Source organism: Meleagris gallopavo, chromosome 9 (assembly GCF_000146605.3).
Source record: "Meleagris gallopavo isolate NT-WF06-2002-E0010 breed Aviagen turkey brand Nicholas breeding stock chromosome 9, Turkey_5.1, whole genome shotgun sequence".
In the NCBI taxonomy this organism is placed as follows: Eukaryota; Metazoa; Chordata; class Aves; order Galliformes; family Phasianidae; genus Meleagris; species Meleagris gallopavo.
This window is the reverse complement of record NC_015019.2, coordinates 15,365,110-15,386,143: the sequence shown is the minus strand read 5'-3', so window position 1 is coordinate 15,386,143 and position 21,034 is coordinate 15,365,110. Positions and strand designations below refer to the sequence as shown.

At 43.3% G+C, this 21,034-nt stretch overlaps 1 protein-coding gene across 2 annotated transcripts; it reads left to right on the top strand.

Annotated features, from left to right (window-relative positions):
- Positions 1–6,233: 6,233 nt before the first annotated feature.
- SH2D1A (SH2 domain containing 1A) lies at positions 6,234–20,667 on the top strand. Of its 2 annotated transcripts, none has more exons than XM_010715395.3 (4): positions 6,234–6,531; positions 16,939–17,002; positions 18,944–19,068; positions 19,339–20,667. In XM_010715395.3, exons 1-4 carry the CDS (start codon positions 6,395–6,397, stop codon positions 19,340–19,342), a joined length of 330 nt encoding a protein of 109 aa, XP_010713697.1. In that variant the 5' UTR covers positions 6,234–6,394; the 3' UTR covers positions 19,343–20,667. The 2 variants fall into 2 exon arrangements, with proteins under 2 accessions (XP_010713697.1, XP_003208499.2); XM_003208451.4 differs by having other exon boundaries at positions 6,238–6,531; positions 18,944–19,079.
- The last annotated feature ends 367 nt before the right edge of the window (positions 20,668–21,034 follow it).

Below are 21,034 nucleotides of genomic sequence, written 5' to 3'. Positions count from 1 at the left end.
GAAATGTAAATCGCTCTTGTTGCTGCAGTCTGTGGTGGGAAAGCAATCTGCACAAAATGCTAAGGTGAAACTTCCAGAGAGCAGTTACTGTAACCACTAGTTGTTCCTTTTCCTCAGCTGAGATTGTGCCTGCTTTGCTGCCAGCATGGTCCGTGACAGCAACGGTGTGCTGCTCCTGTGCTCTCTGCAAAGTGCTCGGAGTGGAGGAACTGAGAGCAAGGCAACATCACTGCTGTGGACTCCAAATGATTTATGAAATGAAAAAATCTCTCCTTAGTGCAAGAGGGAGTAGATGCAGGGCTGTACTGAACTATTTGCTCTAAAATTTATTTTAAACCTGGTTAATAGAGCATTTGGAATCTACACCTTTAAGAGAAAAGATATATCTCCATATATTTTCATTTTCTGCTGTTCTAAGTAAAGTTATGTCTGGAACTTCAAAATATTGGACACTCCAGCTGGCAACAGGAGAGCGCACAGCACATTTTCATTTTGCCATAAGCAATGCATTTTGCAAGCCATCACCAATCACTGCTGGAGGATGACGAGGTGAGTACAGTCATAAATTAAATCTGGTTATACAATAAACCTGTCCTGTTGGGATGAAAGGATATGTACTGAAGTTTGTATTTATGAAACTTCAGCACGGTGTAACTTCCCTTGCCCTGCAGTTGGGAGCTGTGCACTGGGAGGGAGAGGCTTCACTGCAGACCACAGCTGATCAGAAGAGAGCAACTCTACACATGCCTGCAGTATTTCACCCCCATGCTCCTCAATGCCATCATGAGAAGGGGCTGGGTGCTGCTGAACCCATACCGTGCAAAATGCAAGCAAACAGATGGATGGGCAGGAGAAAACTCTTCACCCTGTGACTTTTTAGAGTTCAGCAAAGCCTATCAGAAACAACAAAACAGACTAGTTGAGAGGTGACTTGACTCCAGAGAATAAATACTTACTGAGGGGAAAAAATAATGGGTACCGAAGGGCTTTTTAACTTAACTCTAGGAAGTATAATGAGAACCAGTGGATGGAATCTGGAGCCAGACAAATTCAAATTGGAAACATGACCTACATTTTTAATAGTGAATGTGATTAACCATTGGAACAAAGTACCCACAAAATAGTGAATTTGCTCCTCTTGATGGCTTCAAATCAAGACTAGATGCCTTTTTGGGAGATAAGCTTTAGTCAAAAATAGTTATGCTTTAGTCAAACACATGTTAAGGGGCTCAATATAGAGGTAATTGGGGAAATGTAATGGCCTGTGATATCCAGGAGGTCAGGCCAGATGGTATAATGATCCCTTCTGGCCTGAAACTCAGTGAATCTCGGAATGAATATAAATGCTATCATCTGGATGTGCATTTGAAATAATTGCAGGGAGAGATTAGACACGCAATTGCATATGGTTCAGAGTTGATAAACTTTCCTCCCCTCCAGAACAAAGGCCCTTATTTATACCTAATTACACGGTGCTGTTGTAATTCAGATAAATATCCGTTAGGAACTCAGCTGGGATGTCAGCAAATCAATTTTTACTACTGTGCGTGCATGTTGTGTGAAAATCTAGTTTTTAAAGCTTATGTGCAACTCCAGACTTGCTCACATAGGAATGTATCCAGGAAGAGCTCCAGCGTAGACATTTTCTCCACCCAGAGAGTGTCATTACATGCTTTAGCCCTGTCGACTTTGAAGTTGCCTCCATTAAATCATGAGGATGTGGAGGCCCTGGTCTCCAAAGCAGCTGGGTGCGTAATGCTCATGACTACCCGCGCACTGCTGAATTTTACGGGAAAGCGTTGTCGAAAGAGTAATAGCGGAAAATAAAAAAGTGCTAGCTCTTAAGAGTAGCTTTGTTTGTGCTGACATTATCGCAATTGGCATCTCTGCTTGGGTAATGCAAACGCACCTGCAAAATAGCCAGCTGTTGCAATGCTGCTGGAGAAAGAAGTATGAAATAGTAGCTGGTATAAGAAACCGCATTAGAACACAGATAACTTCTAATATGAATGTCATCATATTATGTAGCTTTCAATTTTAGTGTTATCTCGCTCAAAAAACATTCAAAACAACTGCACAGGTAAGCTGTGAGGCCACGCAGAGGAAACAGCGTTGTTAAAGTTCAGTGAAATGATATCACTTATGGTATGCGTGTGCTTATCTGTGCTCAGAAGAAAAAGGTTGAGGAGCACAAAGGGTTTCATTCATAAAGGGCCTTAACCTTTTGTACTCTCAGTCTCCTCCAGATCCAACTCCCACAGGCAGTACCAGATGTTTGCCCGCTTTGCCAGTGAGGAGAAAGTTTATCTTACCAAGTTCTGAGCCCAGTACAGAGCTCCAGAGAGCACCTAAAGTGCCACAGGAGGACTTAATGTTCCCAGGTGAGGAGAGCTCTGCTTGATTTGAAGGGCTCTGCAACATCCCTCATGGTTACCCAAAGATTTGGGCAGTTCTGTGACAGTCCAGTCTTACAAGTTGGCCTTTCTCAAAAACAAATGTGAGCTGACCAACTTATGCATCCTCTAGTATGAAGTCTGGAACCTGCTCCGGAATCCAAACTTTATTGATTATAACCATCTTCTACTTTTTTCTTCCTTTTTATTTATTTATTTTTTTCCAAGCAAGATCCATAGAGCATCATGACTAACACGAAGGCTGCAGAAGTGTATGCTGATGTATAAGCCCTACAACAAAATGTCCTTGGATTCTCCTCTGTTGATGCTCAGAACCCTACAGTTAATTTCTCATTAGCTAATTGTAGCTGCATTTTTCAATCTCATTTCAGCTCAAAAAGGAAATGTGATAATGGTGACTCTGCAGGTACTCTGTAGTGAAACCAATATTTTAATGAATCTCAGTATTACTTTTTTATGTGAATAACAAGGCTGTCTGCAAATACTATTCTATATGGTTGTTCTGATTATTTTGTTAGATTACACTAAAAATGAAAGTGACAAGAAATAATGAAAATTATATTTAAAGTTAGTTGCATTTTAATGTGGCTTTTTGCCAATTAATTTTTGCTACAAAACGTTGCAATAGCTAGTGATTCTGAAGCTGCTTTTTCAGTACTTCTACAGCGATGGCCTTTATGATACTACTGCTGCATCAGCAGAACTACAAGGCCTTTCTATAACAGTTCTGCAGTAACATTAATTTCTTACAGGTCCTAAAGGTCGTTCTTATTTTCAGTCAAATAGCAATATCTGCAAATTTTAATGATGCTTCTTCATTCATGTTATAATATCCAGATTTGTTATAAAATTCAACAATGTATGAAAATGTCATCACTAGGGATGAATGAAGCAGCTCATCTGAAAATGAAAATCAGCTCAAATCTTTGCAGGTGTTCAAAAATCTTAAAGTGATTTTATTTTGCCTTCCCTGCCTCCACTTCTCAGGCACTTTTACAAGTACCTGCCTAAAATACCATGATGGTGCCTAAAAATACCATCATAATTTATTTTTATAGACAAAGGAAATGCTTAGAGCTAATTATCTAAACGTAAGTACCACAATTGGTATAGTGCCATATGGGAAATTATTAGTTAAAATAAGAGATTTGTGCAAAAAATTGGGAAGTAGATAACATAGTAGTAGGGAGAGAGGATTGAGTCTAAGAGAAAGTAGTACAGTTTCCCAAGTGCTAGTCTTTGGCCTGATATAATTCAGCATTTTTTATTAATGATGATGGCATTAAAAAAAAAAAAGCATGTGCTACTTGAATTTACCAGTGGCATCAGGTAGGGACCTACTGTCACTGTAAAGATTTTTCATTTGGGAAGAACTGAGTGACCATGAGAACTGGGATAATATAAATAGGATGAAATTGAGAAGGATTTGAATGTGAGATCATGCATGCACATTTGGGTACTCATTGGTAAGAACTTACTAAGATGGAGAAAGGCACAGAGCATACAAAGCAAGGTATTTTGCCTGGGGAAAAGGTTAGAAGGCAGCCAGGACAGCATACGCTACTCACTAGTGATTCACTTCACATCTGGGAAGCTACCAAAAAAGATAACAGTGGGACCAGATAACCATGGGAAGGGAGAGCCTTAAGTGTGAAAGTAGCTTGGCAAAATGAAGGGCAAGAGAGGCACTATAAATACTGCATGGGCATGAGCTCCACAAAGAGAAAACCTCTATTTAAACCAAAGGACAACATTGGCACAAGAGCAAATGAGTATAAATTGGTCATGAATAAATTTAGGATAGAAATTGGAGGCAGGATTCCAAACAACAGAATAGTGATGTTCTGCAATTGCTTTCCAATGAGAACAGAGGGAACAACAACAACAACAAAAAAAAACACCCAAGTTACTTTTAAGACAGAGTATAATGAGTTTCTGAAAGGGATTATGTGCTGTGTTTGGCTAAGATAGCAGGGAACTAGACTTGATGACCCAAGAGGTCTCTGCAGCCCTGCCTTTCTAAGCCTGCTTTTCATGGCCAAATATTTCAGAGCGCTGTTAAGTACTTCCTTTCCTTCATGTATTTTTTAGATAAATTTTTACAGTGTTCTCCAGGGACTGTCAGCTGGACTGATTTAGTGAAGGACCAAAAAAAAGGCATCCAGAATACATTGAATACCATGCAAACCGAGCAAGAGAAAGGGACATCTAGCATCCTACGGGGGCAGGCATGGGTGCTCAAAGGGGCCATCAGCACACTGTTGTAGAACTCAGTATTTCCATTACTTCTTGAAGCTGCATATTCCCTTGTCAGTGTGCCCATAAAAGGATGTGTCGGGAAGCCCTGGCTTCAGGATTGGGTAGCTGGATTTTTGTGGGTTCCTCACCCGCAAAAGCAAAGGTGGGTCTTTGCAGCTCTTTTTTTTATTCTGTAAAAACTTCATCAAGTTGCTGGGGGGAGGCAGACTGGTCTGGATTAATGCAGTCACTTCCTTATTAAGAGATCTTCTTGTAGTCACAAGTTTTATGATTTTCTATGTCTGCTTCAGTTGAAAACCGATGAGGAGGAAAATGAGATCTGGAGCAGTGGACAACTCTGGTGGTTTCTCCTTTCCAACTAACGCCAGAAACCTTTTCCTGAAATTGGCTATCAATGTCAAAGACAGGTTAGGACACTGGAAACAGTCAGAAGAAATTCACAATAGTGCAAGTAGTTTGGAAAAGGAGAAAAGATAGGCAGTAGCTTTACCAGGGAATAGTCCTTTGCTTAGTCCTTGTCACCATCCACATCAGTCACATGTGCAAATACTTTAACAATCCATTAAAAAAATGACCAGGATAGCTCAGTCCTTAAGTTCAGGAAATGAGGTAAGGAGCACCTGCATCACCAGACAAAAGAATCATTGAGCATGACAGTGGAAGCTGTCAGTCTAAGTTAAGAGGAGATTTTCCTGCCTCAGCCCCCTGGTACCAGGCAGGGAGCAGACACCTGCCAGGACATGATGCACTGGGGATGCTGGAGCCTGGTGCTGATGAGAGGATGCAGCACCCTGCTGCCAGCTGCACAGTGGCACGCTGCTGGAACTGCCATCCTGCAGGGGAAAAGCCTCCGTTCAGAGCAACTACATAGCAAGCACAACCCGTACTTACTGCTGTGTTTCAGTTCATGCCCTTTCCCCCTGCACCCAGCTGTGGGATGCTTCAGGGGATACAAAAAGCAAAGTTTCAGCCATGAGCTTTTGAGTAGGAAGCACACTGAAGAAACTGTGTGAGCACAGGAGCTGGGAGAAGCAGCTTTTTTCTCAGAGATGTCTCTGGATTTCAGGGCCTGCCTGCGTGGGTGACGGCAGTGCTCATGGTGTCAGGCAGGATGTGTGGGGCCTCCCTGCCTGCACTGCGGCCTGCCTGCCTCCAGCAGGAACAAGTGCTAGCAGTGATTAAATATCACCGACCAATGGCTATGAAAACAACCCATTCAGAGGTAAATCAGCCTGGGGCCTGGACTATGGCTGGACGCTCAAGCCTGCAGCTTGAGACTAGAAGTCTGGTGTGGCCACAAGCCCAAACTTGCTGCCTTTGGTTTCTGACTTCTCAGGATTTTGCAAAAACAGAGATTTAAGAACTCCATTTCTGATTAGCAGAGAGTCCTTAGGATCCCACTTGCCCCTTTTTGTCAGCACTTCAGCTCATGCCAGGCACCGCATCCTGTGTGGGCTGAGCAAGGACACCTGGGCAGGGTGGGCTGTGAGATGGCTGTGATGCTGTCACAGCCTGCGAAACAGGAAGACAAAAAGTGGCAAGGGAAAAAAACCCAGTGCTTGAACAAAACGCAAAAGATGTAATGTTCGTTCCTCACTCTTCCCTCAGTGCTGCCTTGCCCTTTGCGGAGGCTGAGAAGTGTGAACACATCCTGTTTATCTCAGCAGCACCACCACCGTGCTGGGTTCAGTGGCAGCGGTGCAGACAGATCTGGCCCCGCCATGGAAGCGCTGCCTGTCTACCATGGGGGCATCACTCGTGAGACTGGGGAGAAGCTGCTGCTGGCGGCGGGTGCTGATGGCAGCTACCTGCTGCGGGACAGTGAGAGCATCCCGGGGGTCTACTGCCTCTGTGTGCTGTGAGTATGGGTGGCGGAGGGCTGGTAGGGCTGCCGCAGATCCCAACTGGGGAATCTGCTTGGTGGGGGAGTCCCGTGCAGTGAGGCTGAGCGGGGCCTGAGCACAGATGGGTGGATGAGGTGCCATGAAGGGCAGCTCAGCTTTGTGCCTGCTGATCGCTGCTCTTCCAGTGCAGCTCTAGCTGGAGCGGGCAGTGAATGCATCGCCCCTGTGCGTTTTCACTTTGGGGTGCTCTTGGTCAGGCTGTGCATCCTATAATCCATCAGGCTTGGATTAAACTACCTTTGAAGAATGAGGACTACTGACGGGTAACAGACTAATTGGAGACATTTCACCACATAACGTGAATGGGGAAATATTCGATGGGGTGACCTGTCAGAGAGGTATTAGTAGATATTGCCTTGGGAGAGCTGGAAAACGATGAAGTCACAGGACCTCATTTTAATGAGCTTCTTAGTTTCCCTTAGCTTTGGCAAAGGCAGAGGAATGAGATGTCCTTAGAGAGACTATTGTACAGCCAAGTGCCAATGCACTGACAGAGCAAAGATTTGCCCATGCAGATGGTTGTATCTCTCTTCAGTAGAAGAAAAGCAAGAGAAAACAGTGCTAGGACTGGAAAGAAAATAGCTAACAGTGAGCAAAGAGAGGGCAAAAAAAAACAGCGGAGGAAGAATTGTTAGTCAGGTTTTCCCCAGAGGTTTTGAATACATTTCCAACAATATGCAATTAAGCTCCAAGAGAGCATTATTATTCTCCTATTGTGGACCAGTAAATGGAGAAATGCAAGGAGGTAATAGGCAATCCACAAATACACCACCTCATAGCAGAACGTCTTCATGGCAGAAGATATATTCTTTCTTCTCTTCATGAAATCAGAAGATGAACCAAGACAGGCACTTCTGCTAACAAATATAACCCTTAACAGCTAGAAGAATGGGAAATAAGAAAAGGGAATAGAGGTAGCAAGGGGTAAAGAGTGCTATGATTCCTGTGATGGCAACAGGCAATAAAAGCAGAATCTTTTTAAAATAGCCATCAGAGTAAGTGATGATATATCTCCTTAACACTCAGAAGTGTCAGTCAGTGCAGATGGAACACCAAGGTGTTAGAGAAAGGGTCAAGCAGAACATTACAATGCTGCATGAAATAGGAATCCTAAAATTAGTCCACTATTAGTCTAAATCAGGCTGTAAGTACATAACGTGGTCTTCTACCTACATGCAATCAGTTGGGATTTTTTGCCACGTTAATGACACATCTTCAAGAAGAAATTTTGTGAATCAAATATATAAAATGAAATACATAAAACGAGATATATGAAACAAAAATAGGAAGAACAGAAAGGATTGCTAGCTATAAAGCTCTGCAAACTTTGGGGAAAGACCCACCTAACTGTATCTGGAAATTATGGGCCACTCAAGTCTTCATATTATGTCATATTCAAACACGTATATGCTAAGCAAAGGGAAAAGAGAAAAAAAATTGCTGATGAATTTTATGCAGGTTTCTTGTAGAATAGAAATCATGAACTTTTTTTTTATTATTATTATAATCCTCAACATATGAGGGAAATTTCCAATAGCATCTTGGATAAATTCTGAGAAAAAAAAAAAATAAATGAAAAAATGTTGTAGTGAATATGACCATACATAGACGGTAAGGTGGATGAAAAACAGTAGAGTTAAAGCTTGGATCTAACTCTTCCTAACATTTCAGCTCAGATAAACAACATATTACACAATAACTTTGAGGACAGTTATCATAAAGGCATCAAGGAGTAGCCTCACACACTGGAGGTAGCAGTGACAGTTTAGATAAATGTGTGCCATAAACTACAGAAGCGCCTTAACAGGCAAATTTACTAAAGCTAAAGGTAAAATGTCTCTTCAGAAGAGAGAAACTAGAGAAGAAGGCAGGGAAAGCATTAGAGATGTAGATACATATTCAGCAGATGATGCCAAGCCTGGCTTTGGAAAAATAAACCGATCAGTCCAAACCCCCTACATTCACATCCAAACAGCACACACAGAGATGGAACAGGTGACAAGAGTATATGTGTACAAGAGCTTTGATAAAATCCAAGGAAGAAACACGCAGCTGCTGTGTTCACAGTTTATCAAAAGGAAAGCAAGAGTCAGGAAGGTGGCTGCCCTGCCCACCCTGCTGCTGGTGAGTCCTGCAATTGCCTCTGCCTAGCTGTTGCTCAAGCAATGCCTCCTTTCTTGGAGAGGCATTGTGAGTTTGTGATGGTACCCTGCTCTCTGTACTCCCAAAAAGCCTCAATGTAGTTTGGCAGTCTTTGAGCACGCATAATAAGGGCAGTGGCGTTCACAGCCAGGTTCATTCACCTTTTGCTTTTTCAATTAAAAAGTGGAGCCCTGACCTTTAAAAGGGAGAAGAGTCAAAGATTCACGAATCCCTTGCGCCTGACACTGATTTTACAGGGCAAGCATAAAAGAGAAAGGTGGTAGCATAAAACCTGACCTGTAGAGATGGGTAGCTGTGGCAGGCATGCCCCTGTTGTCAGAGCATTTATCTAGAAAACTCTGCTTTTTCTCTGTTTCTCCTGATGTATTCTCTGTCTCCCTGGAATGCTGCTTTCTGCCGGCCCAAGTCACAGCGCACACACAGCATACCTGCCATTTGCAAAGAAGGAACAGATTTTGGTGTGGTTGTGGCAAAGCGCAAAGAACCCGCTTTCAGAAATATTTTATGACCACAGTTAGACTTCGCACAGAGGGGTAGAAGGGTTTTGCTTTGGACCAGGGTCCCCCGGGGCTCCTGCAAACAAAAATGCTGCCTGCAGCCTTTGGCGAGGTTTTCTGTTTCAGATGATCTTCATGGTACCTCATGATCTTTGTGGTAGAAATGCCATTATTATATTGATAACGTATACTTTAAGCGCATCCTTTGTTGCTGTTTGACAGTGACAACAGAGGAACACACTCATTGCCTGGAAATTTGTTAGGGTTGCGTTGAACAGGGAGAAGATTTTTTACCGCTCCTGAAAACTGGAATAGGAGAAATATATATGCTTTAAAAAAATGTACATGTTTTATCTGTAAATGTGTGCTATGTGCAGCACTCTGAGGTGTTACTGTCAATGCCTGGTTGTTCCAGAGAGCTTTCTTTACTGATACGGCTTCCTCACCGCTCGATATTCCATCTGACGTTTTTAGCACTGTCAGAAATCCTCCGCGCACATTGCTCCTAATGAAGTCGATGGGGGACGTAGGACTCAATAAGGGAGGCCAGCTTGGGATGAAGCCTCTTCAACGGTGCATGAAAAACGCATGGAGTGAACTCCTGAGAGTGCCAAAAGCACCGCTTTCCTTTACAGCTATACGAGTGTGCAGAAACAAGCACTTCGTGCCTGAAATGGCACAGAGAAAGTAGTTTGTAGTTTGGGTCTTAACATTCATATACTTGGTGTGTTAGTAGCTGTTTCAGACCTTCAAATATTTCTCGGTGAATGTTCAGCTAAACATGACATACTTGTCAAATCCTATGCTCAGATAATTTGTTTGGAATCAGCCCTTCATGTGCTGTGTTGCATTCAATTTGCAGACAATAATAAAAAGCCGGAATAGAATACTGTTGAGAGGACTTGAAGCAGCAGCAATGGCAGTGAGGATAGGCTGCGGTATCTGTGCTATCAGACTTTTACACGCACTGTTATTTCTGTCACCATAACCACGGTGCAATGTGTTGAAACTTCCTGATGAAGCAGATCTATCAGGTGTGCAGACAGAAGGTGTGAGGCGGGATCACAGTCAGCTTCAGCTCAGCATTTCCTTTGTTTCCCATGTTTGATAGAAGTTACAGAATAATTGCATTCATTATAACGCTGCACATAATAAGCATCATCCTTTGGAACAAAAGCTTCTTTCTATGGGGGAGCTTCTCAACTCAAAGTTGATGTTGTACATATCGTGCTCTATTTTCAGCTTTGAAAAAATCTTTTGCAGCAGAGCAGAGGTATTTCAGCTCCCTGCTGAATCTTTGCTTGTCCCATGGCCTTCAGCTATTCCAGTGCATTTTTCTGGAAAGATTTTAGGTCAGCAGCCTGAATGATGGCTAGTCACCGTGCTAGGCAAGCTGCACACAACAGAATGAGTGCAGTTGGTAGATAACAGAATCTAGATCAGCTCTACTCGATTTTCCAGACCTGAGCTTTGAAGATTTAGTTCTTCAGTGATTTCAGCTCCAGGGATTTTATGGTCGGAACTGTGCCTCCCTGCTCAGAGAGAAATGGGAAATCTAATTATGAGCTACAATGCATCACTCCCAAGCAGTCCTACAAATGTTTCAAAGATATATGAAACAATCGTGAGATTTTACCTTTGTGATATGCTGTTCTGTAGGACATCATCATTCACGAAGCTTAGCTACTGCCCCACTGGAGAATAAGTTCCTGCCCTTTCTTGTCTCAGATTGGAATCAATTCTTATTCTATTTCCAAATGTCAATAAATTCCCATTTGAGGCATTCCTTTCGGCTCTGCTATCCTGTACCAGACCACCACAATCACACCTGCTCACAAAGGCTGCACGCTGTCCCTGCAGGTGAACCAGCTCTTCTGCTGGTCATCAGCTGTGCTCAAATGGCGAAGCAGACAATCTTTCACAGAAGATTGCTTGCATATAGACTCACCGGCATTTCACAAGCTTTGACATTCTCTTTTTCAGGCTTTTGCTCATTTTAGAAAAGAAAATCGTGATAGTGCATTTGCTTATAATGCTGCAGATCTACACATTACAGATTTGGTAGTACGAGTAAATACAGCAACAAGCTGTTGTTGTATCAGTGACAGAAGTGTAAACTCATATGGGAGTGTATGGAGTGCTACTGTGAGCTTGGTTGAGCTTTTCAGACCATGTATACACTGATTTAAACTATTTTGCGCACTCTTGCTGACAGGGAGCTTGTATCTTGCATATCATCTCAATGCAAATGCTATTTCTTCAGCTTGGGTTAGCTGATGGGTGGTAATTGCTAAGCTGCTGTACCTTGATTGTGTGCCTGAAACCTAAACAAGGCAGGAACCAGGCAAGCTGCTTGTCAGCCAGAAAATGTACATTCCAAAGCAGAATGAGGAGATATAAGCTTAAGCAGAATTTTCTCCTACATTAACTGACAAGACTCTTTGGCCTTTCCGTGCTTAATAAACCAAGTAGCAATATAACAATTAAAAGAGGAAAAAGAAAGCGGTTTAAGAGGATGTCTGGATCTGTTTGTCTCTTGGCAGCTGTCCCTACAACAGCAGCACGGATGAGGAGTAGGGGTCCCTCATGAGCACAGGTGGGCATGCAGCCCCCAGACATGGCCTCAGGACAGCAGTGTCCCTCTTGGGGTTCAGTGCTCTGGCAGTGGTCTCCCACAGCAGCATCCACTACCACCACCAGGGCCCATTGGGGTCACCCTCTGGGGTGCTGCCAGGGGCTGGTGCCCAAGCAGGTATCTGGGAGCCACCAGGCTCCTCTGGATGAGGAAGAAGCTGCTGTCACCAGACCAGCTCAGGCTCTTGCATACTGTGTGTCCTCCAACCCTTGTTCTGCATACAAAAGTAGTGATTCCCCCATGGTCTTGTACTCATCTCCATAGTGTTGTGTGTAGTTTAACACTACCTCAGTTTGTGAGATGAAGAGCTTCCTAACTCTGTTTCACACTTGAGAATCTGTGACACGGGATGCTCAGGGCTGCAGCACCCTTCGGCTTCGGCTTCCCAAGGAGAGTGGGACAGGAAAGCTCTTTGAGAATACTCAGCATTATTATCCTGTGCAGCCTGCTGACTGCTTGAATTGCTGCAGGCTGTTTCACTGTTTTTTTCCACTGCTTCCAAGCCACTCACTTTCTCTGGATGATTTTTTTCAGCCCTCCTCACCTCCAGCTCTTTGTGCGGCCCTCAGCTGAAGCCCTCAGGCTTCACTTCCCTGCACTCCTTCCTGGTTCAGCCCTTGCCCAGCACTTCGGTTCTCACCGCTGTGCCATTGCCCAACTTATGAAGCAGCCTTCCCTTGTCTCTCATTGCATTTCTTGACATTTCCCATACCTCAAAAAAGATTGAGACAAACACCCAAGAAAAAAATTTCAGCCTGAAGTGCAGAGATGTGGTGAAGCTACAAGAAGCCAAGCATGGGCAACGTGCAATGCTGTGGGCCGCTGCTTGACAGCCGCAGCATGGCTCGTTCCTAAGCAATAACATAAAGAGAAATTCTCAAGGAAGATCAGGATGCAAGTACACCAGGTGAGAGGAGTTGATTAGTACATTGCAAAGACATCCAAATAAAAGTTATGCGAAGAGGAAGAAATTGATGTCATTTGTTGCTGACCTGGCTTTCCCTCATCTCTCCATCTTTCTCCCTTTATATTTGCTCCATTTTGGACCCAGAAATGAATACAAATTAGTTTAATAAAATTTCCCAACTGAGACACAAAACATTTGGAAATGATTTTAAAATACACCATGCAGCTGAAATGTCATGGTTAATTTTAAGCTGCAGCATGCAGCTGATATCCTCCGGCTATTTCAGCAGTGCAGAAGATTGTAATTATTCACCTGTTAGAGCAAATGAAGCTTTAACAAGCCTGATCACAGTTGAAAAGGAGGAGTGGAGAGGATGGGGAGACAGATGCTGTCTCGGTATGTCATCTGTGAATGATGCCTTTGTAGCTCTTTGGGAGGAATTAGCCAGCTATAAAGAAAAAAGCTATAATACAAAATGGACTGTTCTCTGTAGCAGCAACTTTTTTAGATTTCCCTTTGACAAAGTTTTCCCAGTTAACTTATTGCAGCACAGTCGTGATAGTACAGTTCCCAGCTGGTATAACACATCCATTTTATAGGGGATAAAAAAAAAAAGAAAAAGTGAAATGAGATTAAAAAAATTATCAGTGGTGACCAAACTGCTGTTTCTCAAGTGCTATCTAGTATTGTCTTTACAGCACTGGATGTATTCTACTTTTGATTTTTGCCTTTAATCAAGAGTCTATGGGGCCCCAGATCATCCTGCTGTTGATTCAGGATCGCTCCCACCCCTGGGAGCTTCCTGGGTGTGAATGAGGAGCTTTGTGACTGTGAGCAGGGCTGGGTCAGTCCTTGAGCAAGGAGAAGGGGCAGGGAGCCTTGTGCTGGGTCTGTCCCAGGCGCGAAGAAATGTTCCTCTTCCGAGAAGTGCTGGGAAGGCAGTGTCACTGTGAGTGCTCTCCGAAGTCTTTCTCTCAGTGACTCATCTCCTGATGATTTTCTCCGGCATGTAGATGAAATCAGGGCCCTGAGCTCCGGTTTGAGTGGGTCTGGTATGCCTCAAGTTGTGCCAGTATGAGAGGCCCCAGGTGACAGTGCTGTGCCTGTGCTGTCCTGTCTCTGGTATTTGGCTGTAGTTTACATAGCCACACCATATAAAAGACCATGTGTCGCACTGGGAGCTTTTTTATCTGCCATAAATCAAGAAAAATACAGACAACTGAACTGTCCCCTAATGGTGGATGGGGATTTTCTCATCTCCTTGTACTAATGCTCCAGTAAATATATTTTTCCTCTTGCTTTTACCTGATTTTTTGTAATTTTCAGTTTTAGTGACAACGTTCTACTCGACCACAAGTTTAATTTTTTTGTTTAATTTTTAAGAGAAACAGCTTGATCTTCCTTCATCCCACGCTGATCTCAGTAAATATTAGGTATTTTGAATCACAGAAACCTTTCTCACGGAGGCAGTGCCCATGTAGCACTGAAAAGAGCTTGACACATCAAAATGCTGTCGCTTGCTTGCTTGTGTATGGAAGTTAGAAAGCACTTTGAAGTGGTAATGAAGTAAGTTCCTGCTACTTAACAGAAAGTTTTGATAAGATCATATTTGTTAGCAGAATACTTACCAGAAAAGCTGTAATCTATTGTTCTGTGGAAACAAAGATCCTGATGGAGAGCAGCTGTTCTCTCCTTAACAAAAGATGTCCTCATTCCTTGCACATTTCCTTGGAAGGAGCTGGGTTGTGGGTGCTGAGCGTGGACCTTTGCCCTCCTGCTGGGTGCCTTTCTTTCCTGATGTCTTCAGAGCCAACAGCAGGTGATAACACTGTGTTTCTCAACTTAAGCACCACGAGCCCCTTCATGCCTTGCTGTCTCTCCTCACCTGAGAAAAATGTAGATTTGCCAGATGATTTGAAGAGCTCCCACTTGTGATAGGAATCTCAGATTCTCCCCATGCTCCGGGCTGGGATCAGCACTACCATGGTCCCAAATTCTTGTTGCTTTTTCTGTGTCTCATTATCTGAACTATCATTTATATTTTCTCTAGGCTTGAGTGAGTTATTTTTTAGCTGAAATTCTTTTTATACGAGATAGATGTCTGTAGCATACCTCACCCTGCTTTGGTCCTTGACATTACTTAAGCTGACCTTTATTTACCAGCGTCTTACTAAACCCACCTAGCAGAGTGCTAGAAGCCATCAGACATTTCAGAGTAGCACCCCAGCTGCTCAAGGTCTTTAAGTCATGCAATTTCTTAGGAAGAGAAAGAGCCATGTCTGGAAAAATCAGACTCTAAAGAAACTGAAGCAGCTGGAATGCTTCAGGAGAACAAAGAATAAGCACTGGTAACTGCACAGAGTATTTTGCAGGAGGCAAAAAAGAAAGTCTAGATTTTTACTAACGGATTCTGTTAGAGGCAAAAAAATTGTGGAGACGGTTAGATGTCTTCAGAGAGAGAGGACAAAACACCAAGATGCCCCTGGTTTCCCCAGAGTACTGTGGGCTGTAAAGTCCTGACTTCAGTAACCATATACTGACTGGCAATCTATGTACACAGATGCAGGGAAGCCCCTTGTGATTTCCAGGAGTAAGACTGAAGTGAGTATCGTGACATACAGAGGACATAGGCACAGCTTGTGGAGGTTTTAATAAAGGACATAGTAGTACAAGATAGTCTAAGGGAACTGATGGGAATGAATTCCCCCAACGTGAACATATACAGTAGCTCATAGAGACGTGCTTCTAAAGAACCAGGCTTGAGCCGTGGCATCAAGCAGTGGTGGCTGTGGTTCCATGGGACAGACAGAACAGCAATGCTCTCCTTCCATGGCCTTCCTTCCTGCTGCAGGCACAGTAGGCTTTGCACACCTCGAGCTCCTTCGGGCCCATCCGCAACCCTGATGGCTGCAGCAGTGGAGGTTGTGGTGGGATGGTGGGGCTGTGTTCTGCTCCTGGTGTCCCACTGTGGTGCTGGGAGCTTGGTCCCTTCATCCCTGCCAGGAGGGAACAGTTTTGTGTCTCTAGGAGGTGAAGAGTGGTGAAGAGAGCTCACAAATCATGTCAGGGATTTTTGCCCCAACTTCAAGGAGTTACAGCAGTGTGACAACTGCTAACAGCTTCCTGTGCAGGTAAATTATATCTGAGCCTGCTCTGCAGAGGTTGCTCTAATGACTTTCTAACAAGGATTCATCCAGGAGCCATGACATGGAGCGTAAGTAATTGCAATCATACGGTGTCTGTGTCATTGATGCTTTCTGCTATTCTGTAATAACTACTATAATACTGTGTATAATTGGAAAGAAATGTAGTGTATTTTTGCTTTCTGAAGAATTGATGATGATATAGCGAATGGCCTCTAAAATCCTGCTGGGTATTCACGTATATCTGTGTAGTGTAATATACAGTCTTCTTATCTGACACTGCCTAAATTAATGTTGAACCCGTGGAACTACTGTGAATTCTCTCTGATTCTGAGTTAGATTTCTGGATATTTACCATGTAAATCATTCGCTGCGTTGGGCTCTCAAGAGAAGCAGGACAGACTCTGCACATCAGCATGCCTTGTGCTGTTAGTAGATGGCACCTTGTTCTCGAGGGACTCAAATTAGATTTAAAAAGAAGAAAGATTTCATACTCTTTCACATTCAGTGTTTGAGAATTAAGAATGTACTCACAAAGCAAAAAGTAACTTACCTGGATTTTGTGGTTCTAGCTTTCCAAACAAATTGCAGTCACGTTAATTTCTTCTGGGAACATCTGCATTTAAATAAATCATAAAACAGGAGGTTTATATGCCAATATTTCACTTTTTATTTATACTTTTTTTCCCTCCAGGGAAAGTATTCTTGGTGTTTGTCAGTAAAAGAAGGTCACTGAAAAATTAAAAATGCTGAAGGAATCAAAGCATTGTCACTTAACCTGGAATAACAGAACATTGCCAGACTAGATCTAAGTCAGACCAGTCCCCTCATCCAAAAAAACCCAGTATGTTAAAGACTGCCTTTGGTCTGAGTCCCAGTTTTCTATTGACCTTGAATGTTTATGGGTGAATTTATTGTTAAGGAGGGTTAGCAGATGAGCCGACTCCCCTGTAACAGAGTGAAACCTGGCAGTAGAAATGAGGAATAAATATCTGTTGACTTTTTTTCCTTCACAGGCACCAGGGTTACGTTTATACCTACCGAGTATCCAAGACAGAATCTGGGTCCTGGAGTGCTGAGGTGCGTGCTTCTCTTTTCTGAAAACTTCAGTATCCTGTTTGGTGCTAGTATTGATTTAATGAAATGTATTCAAATTATTCATGCTTCTGCAAAGTCTGATTTTCATTGAAGGTAATCGATGTTGAGTGAACCCATCACAAAGATGTCTTGGTGCCACTTCTGACAATCTTGAACTCATAAATTAATTCCCTGTTACTTTTCAGCTGTTGCATAATGCATTAGTGCATTATTTTGCATCATTTTCAATGGCAAAAAATATTATGTTTTTATAATTTGACAAGCGCAATCAGTATTCAATTCCTTTCTATCTCACATACCATTAACACTAGAATATTTAAGGAAATACTTTTCAATGCACAGTGTTTTAAACTCGGTTTTTCTTCAGAAACTTGTTACAAAGTGTATTTTCACTCGGTTGGTTAGAAACCAGTAATTCAGGCATAGCATAACCCTATTTGCAATACAGATGACAATTTAGATTGATGGAATCTAGATGATAACCTTAGTTTCTTTTATGAGGATCTTGTTCTTTGGATGCAATCTCCATATTACTTTATAATTGTATTTCTGTTTGCACATTAAGCCTGATTTACAGACATTAAATAATTGCTAGGCAAGCATAATTTCTTGGTTACTGTGCTAGCAGAAGTGGTTGCAATGCTCTGGAAGACAGGAGTGAGTCGTGGCGCTACTTGGAATCAGGTCAAGAGATAAAACATGCGCATTGCTGCAGACTAAATAATTGTCTGCCTCAGCCCTGAGAGCGGTGCTGAGGAAGAACTCACTCCTTACTGCACAAGGAACACCCTGAGGATTTGCGCTGCCTGGCGAGAAGGCCTGGGGCAGCACTGCGGCCTGGAGCAGTGCCCTGGGACATCTACCTGTCAAGGGCGCTCCAAGTGAGGCCGCAGCATGCTTTGCCCCTGAGAACAGCAGTATCTGCAGTGCCCAGTGCTGAATGGGCCTACTGCTCCTCCATGCTATCCATTGGGCTCCTGTGCATGGGTTTTTCCTGGTTGTGTTTAGGCAAACTTAATCCATGTTTCACAGAGCAGGCGTTCTGAGGGCTCAAGAATCTCAGTGAAAACTCTATAGAGGAAGTCTAGTTATGACACTAACTATTCCTTTATGCAACAGGAAACCTTCGTGTAAACAGTGTCAAGACCATTCTGTTCTCTACTGCTAAGAACAGGAGTCTATGTTTTGCCTTCTTTCTTGTCCCTATGGAATGTGCCTTCAAAGCTGATGCTGGAGATTTCCCGTCTCTGCTTTCTGCTCTGGGATGTGGTGTGTGGGCAACCCCAGATCACATCCATCCTTCAGGAATAATGCAGGGAAATGAAAACAGTGCCAGTCAAATCCCTTCTAATGGAAACCTCTGGCATATAGCAGTGGAGGTGGGATTTACTGGAGCATTTGCAAAGATGCTAACAAAAAGATTGAAAAAATCCCATTTTTTATCAACTAGCTAATGTCTGACTGCTTCCTTTGCACCAGAAGATGGGTGGGAATACTCAGTGAACACAATGAAAAGCAGTAAAGGCTTAAAGGAAGGCTTGCAATTGAGCAGTATCTGTGCCTGAGATTAATGGTGTGAGGTGAATGGTCAGTGCCAGGCAGCTCGCATAGTCATCTTACTGGTGTTTCCCAGGGGGACTGCAGGCTGCCTTGACTTGGGATCATAAATAGCAAAAGACCACTTGAGAATGTGCTCAGCAAGAACCACAGGCTCCGAGTTTCATTTGCTGAGGCAGTGTTGGAATCATACTTGGATGGGAGGAGAGCAGGAATTTCTCACAGCTTGTTGTCACCTGGCGCTTGGAGGGGCTGAGGGACGGGCTGGCTCCATCCTGACACATGGCTGCTTTCCTGAGGACAAGAGCTTAGCACCAGGGCACTGACTGCCTTGCCTCCGCTCACTTCTCACCTTTGGGTTCACAGACGGCGCCCGGGGTTCACCGGCGGCTCTTCCGGAAAATGCACAACCTCATTTCAGCCTTCCAGAAACCCGACCAGGGCATTGTTACACCCCTGAAGCATCCGGTCATCAACTGTGCAAAAGCCAGGTATTCCCCAGGTACACATGGGGTGCAGGCAGCCTCGGCTGTGAGGGACAGGGCCCTCCGTGGGGGTGGTGATCTTGAGCCTAAATGAGCCAAAAATATGACTCATTAGGGACATCAACCTGATGAAAAAATCAATTTAAAAACGTATATTCCTGAGTAATACATCAAAGGTAGATACTTGCCTTCCCCACTGCTGTGGCTCTGGTAGGGGTGGTTCATCTGATCTGTTCTTTTTCATCCTTCCATATTTCTGTGATTATTTTCCTCTAGGTAGAAATGACGGTCGTGACTACCTGCAGCCATCATGAAGACATTTCCCAGTGGAATAACCCTAGCTCCCAGTAGTGCCTTCAGTCCTGCTCTAGAACAGCACAAGCTATGAGAGTTAGTACAACTCTGTGAGTTTTCTTGTAACATTTGCTGAAATGTGTTTCATAGTATTTCTAGCTCAAAGTTTAGAAGTTTTAGGTTTCAGAATTTTTTTTTAATTTTAATTTTTTTTTTTTGGTAAGAGATAAGACAAAAGCATCAACTACTAAATGGTGTCATATCTTTTTTTTTCTTTTTTGCAGTCCTAAGTGCAAAATATTTTCTAATCTCAAGACTAGTTGCTGTATTTATACATAAACTGACTTTCAACTCTTCTGTGCTTTCTTCTGATAGGCATTTATGGGCAAGACCCCTTTTGTAGGCTTAGGAAAATTGTTTATATCAAGTGTCCTTTCCTTGAACACAGACTTGGTGTCTATGTGACTGTCATACAGTTCCAAAAGGTATTCCAGACATGGCCTCAGGAGAATCCCCACTAGCTGGTTTCCCATCACATCAGGCTCTCTGCAATCCAACAGAACTACTCAGTGCTGTCTCCACGTACAAAATTTCTAATTTGCACAAAGAATTGAAAGCTCAAGTAATGTTCTGAGTAAATGAGAACAATCGCCAGTGGAGAACCTCATACTTTTTATTTTTCCAATATTTTCTCGACTTGAAAAAATCCCCACCACGTGTAATTAAAAAAAAAAATATATATATATATATATATATGCATATATTTACACAATATTTACTTTTATTTCGCTGTCATGTGTTTTAGTAAGTTGCTGCTGGGCTCCTGTAGGAGAGGCTTACACCTGGAGGACTTGCTGGCTTGCAGGGTTAGCACTAGAGTGCTGGAGCACTTGGCTGCTTAACTGGGTGAGCTGCCTGGCCTGGCCAGCAGTGGGGAACACTTCCCAACAGACTTGATGTGCTGCAGCCCTCTTGGTTTGTGTTGTGTTACGGTTTCACCAGCAGAAATGGGCCTATCACAAAAGTACTCCCTTCAAAGGGCACAGCTAATGTTGATTGCAAATGGGTGAAAAAATAACCCCCAAAAACAATGTCTGTAAACCTGCAAAGAAGGAGGACATGGGTGTCCTGATGGACAACAGAGTGGCCATGAGTTAGCAGTGTGCTCTGGTGGCCAAGAAGGCCAACGGGACTCTAGGGTGCATTACGAAGAGCATGGCCAGCAGGGCAAGGGAAGTGATCCTCCCTCTCTGCTCTGCCCTGGTGAGGCCATATCTGGAATGCTGTGTCCAGTTCTCCTTGGTTCAAAAAAGACAGGGATCTCCTAGAAGGAGTCCAGCAGAGGGCCTGAAAGATAATGAAGGGCCTGAAGCATCTCTCGTATGAGGAAAAGTTGAGAGATCTGGGACTGTTCAGCCTGGGGAAAAGACAACTGAGGGGGGATCTTATTAATGTTTATAAATATGAAAGGGAGGTGGGAGGCAAATGGATGAAGACAGGCTCTTCTTGATGATGTGTAGCAGCAGGACAAGGAGTAATGGCCTAGAACTTGAACCTGGGAAGAAACATGCGGAAGAACTTGTTTATGGTAAAGGTGACAGAACACTGGAACTGGTAGCCCAGAGAGGTGGAGGAGTTTCCTTCTGTGGAGGAGGTTGTGTTGCTTAAATGTCTAATG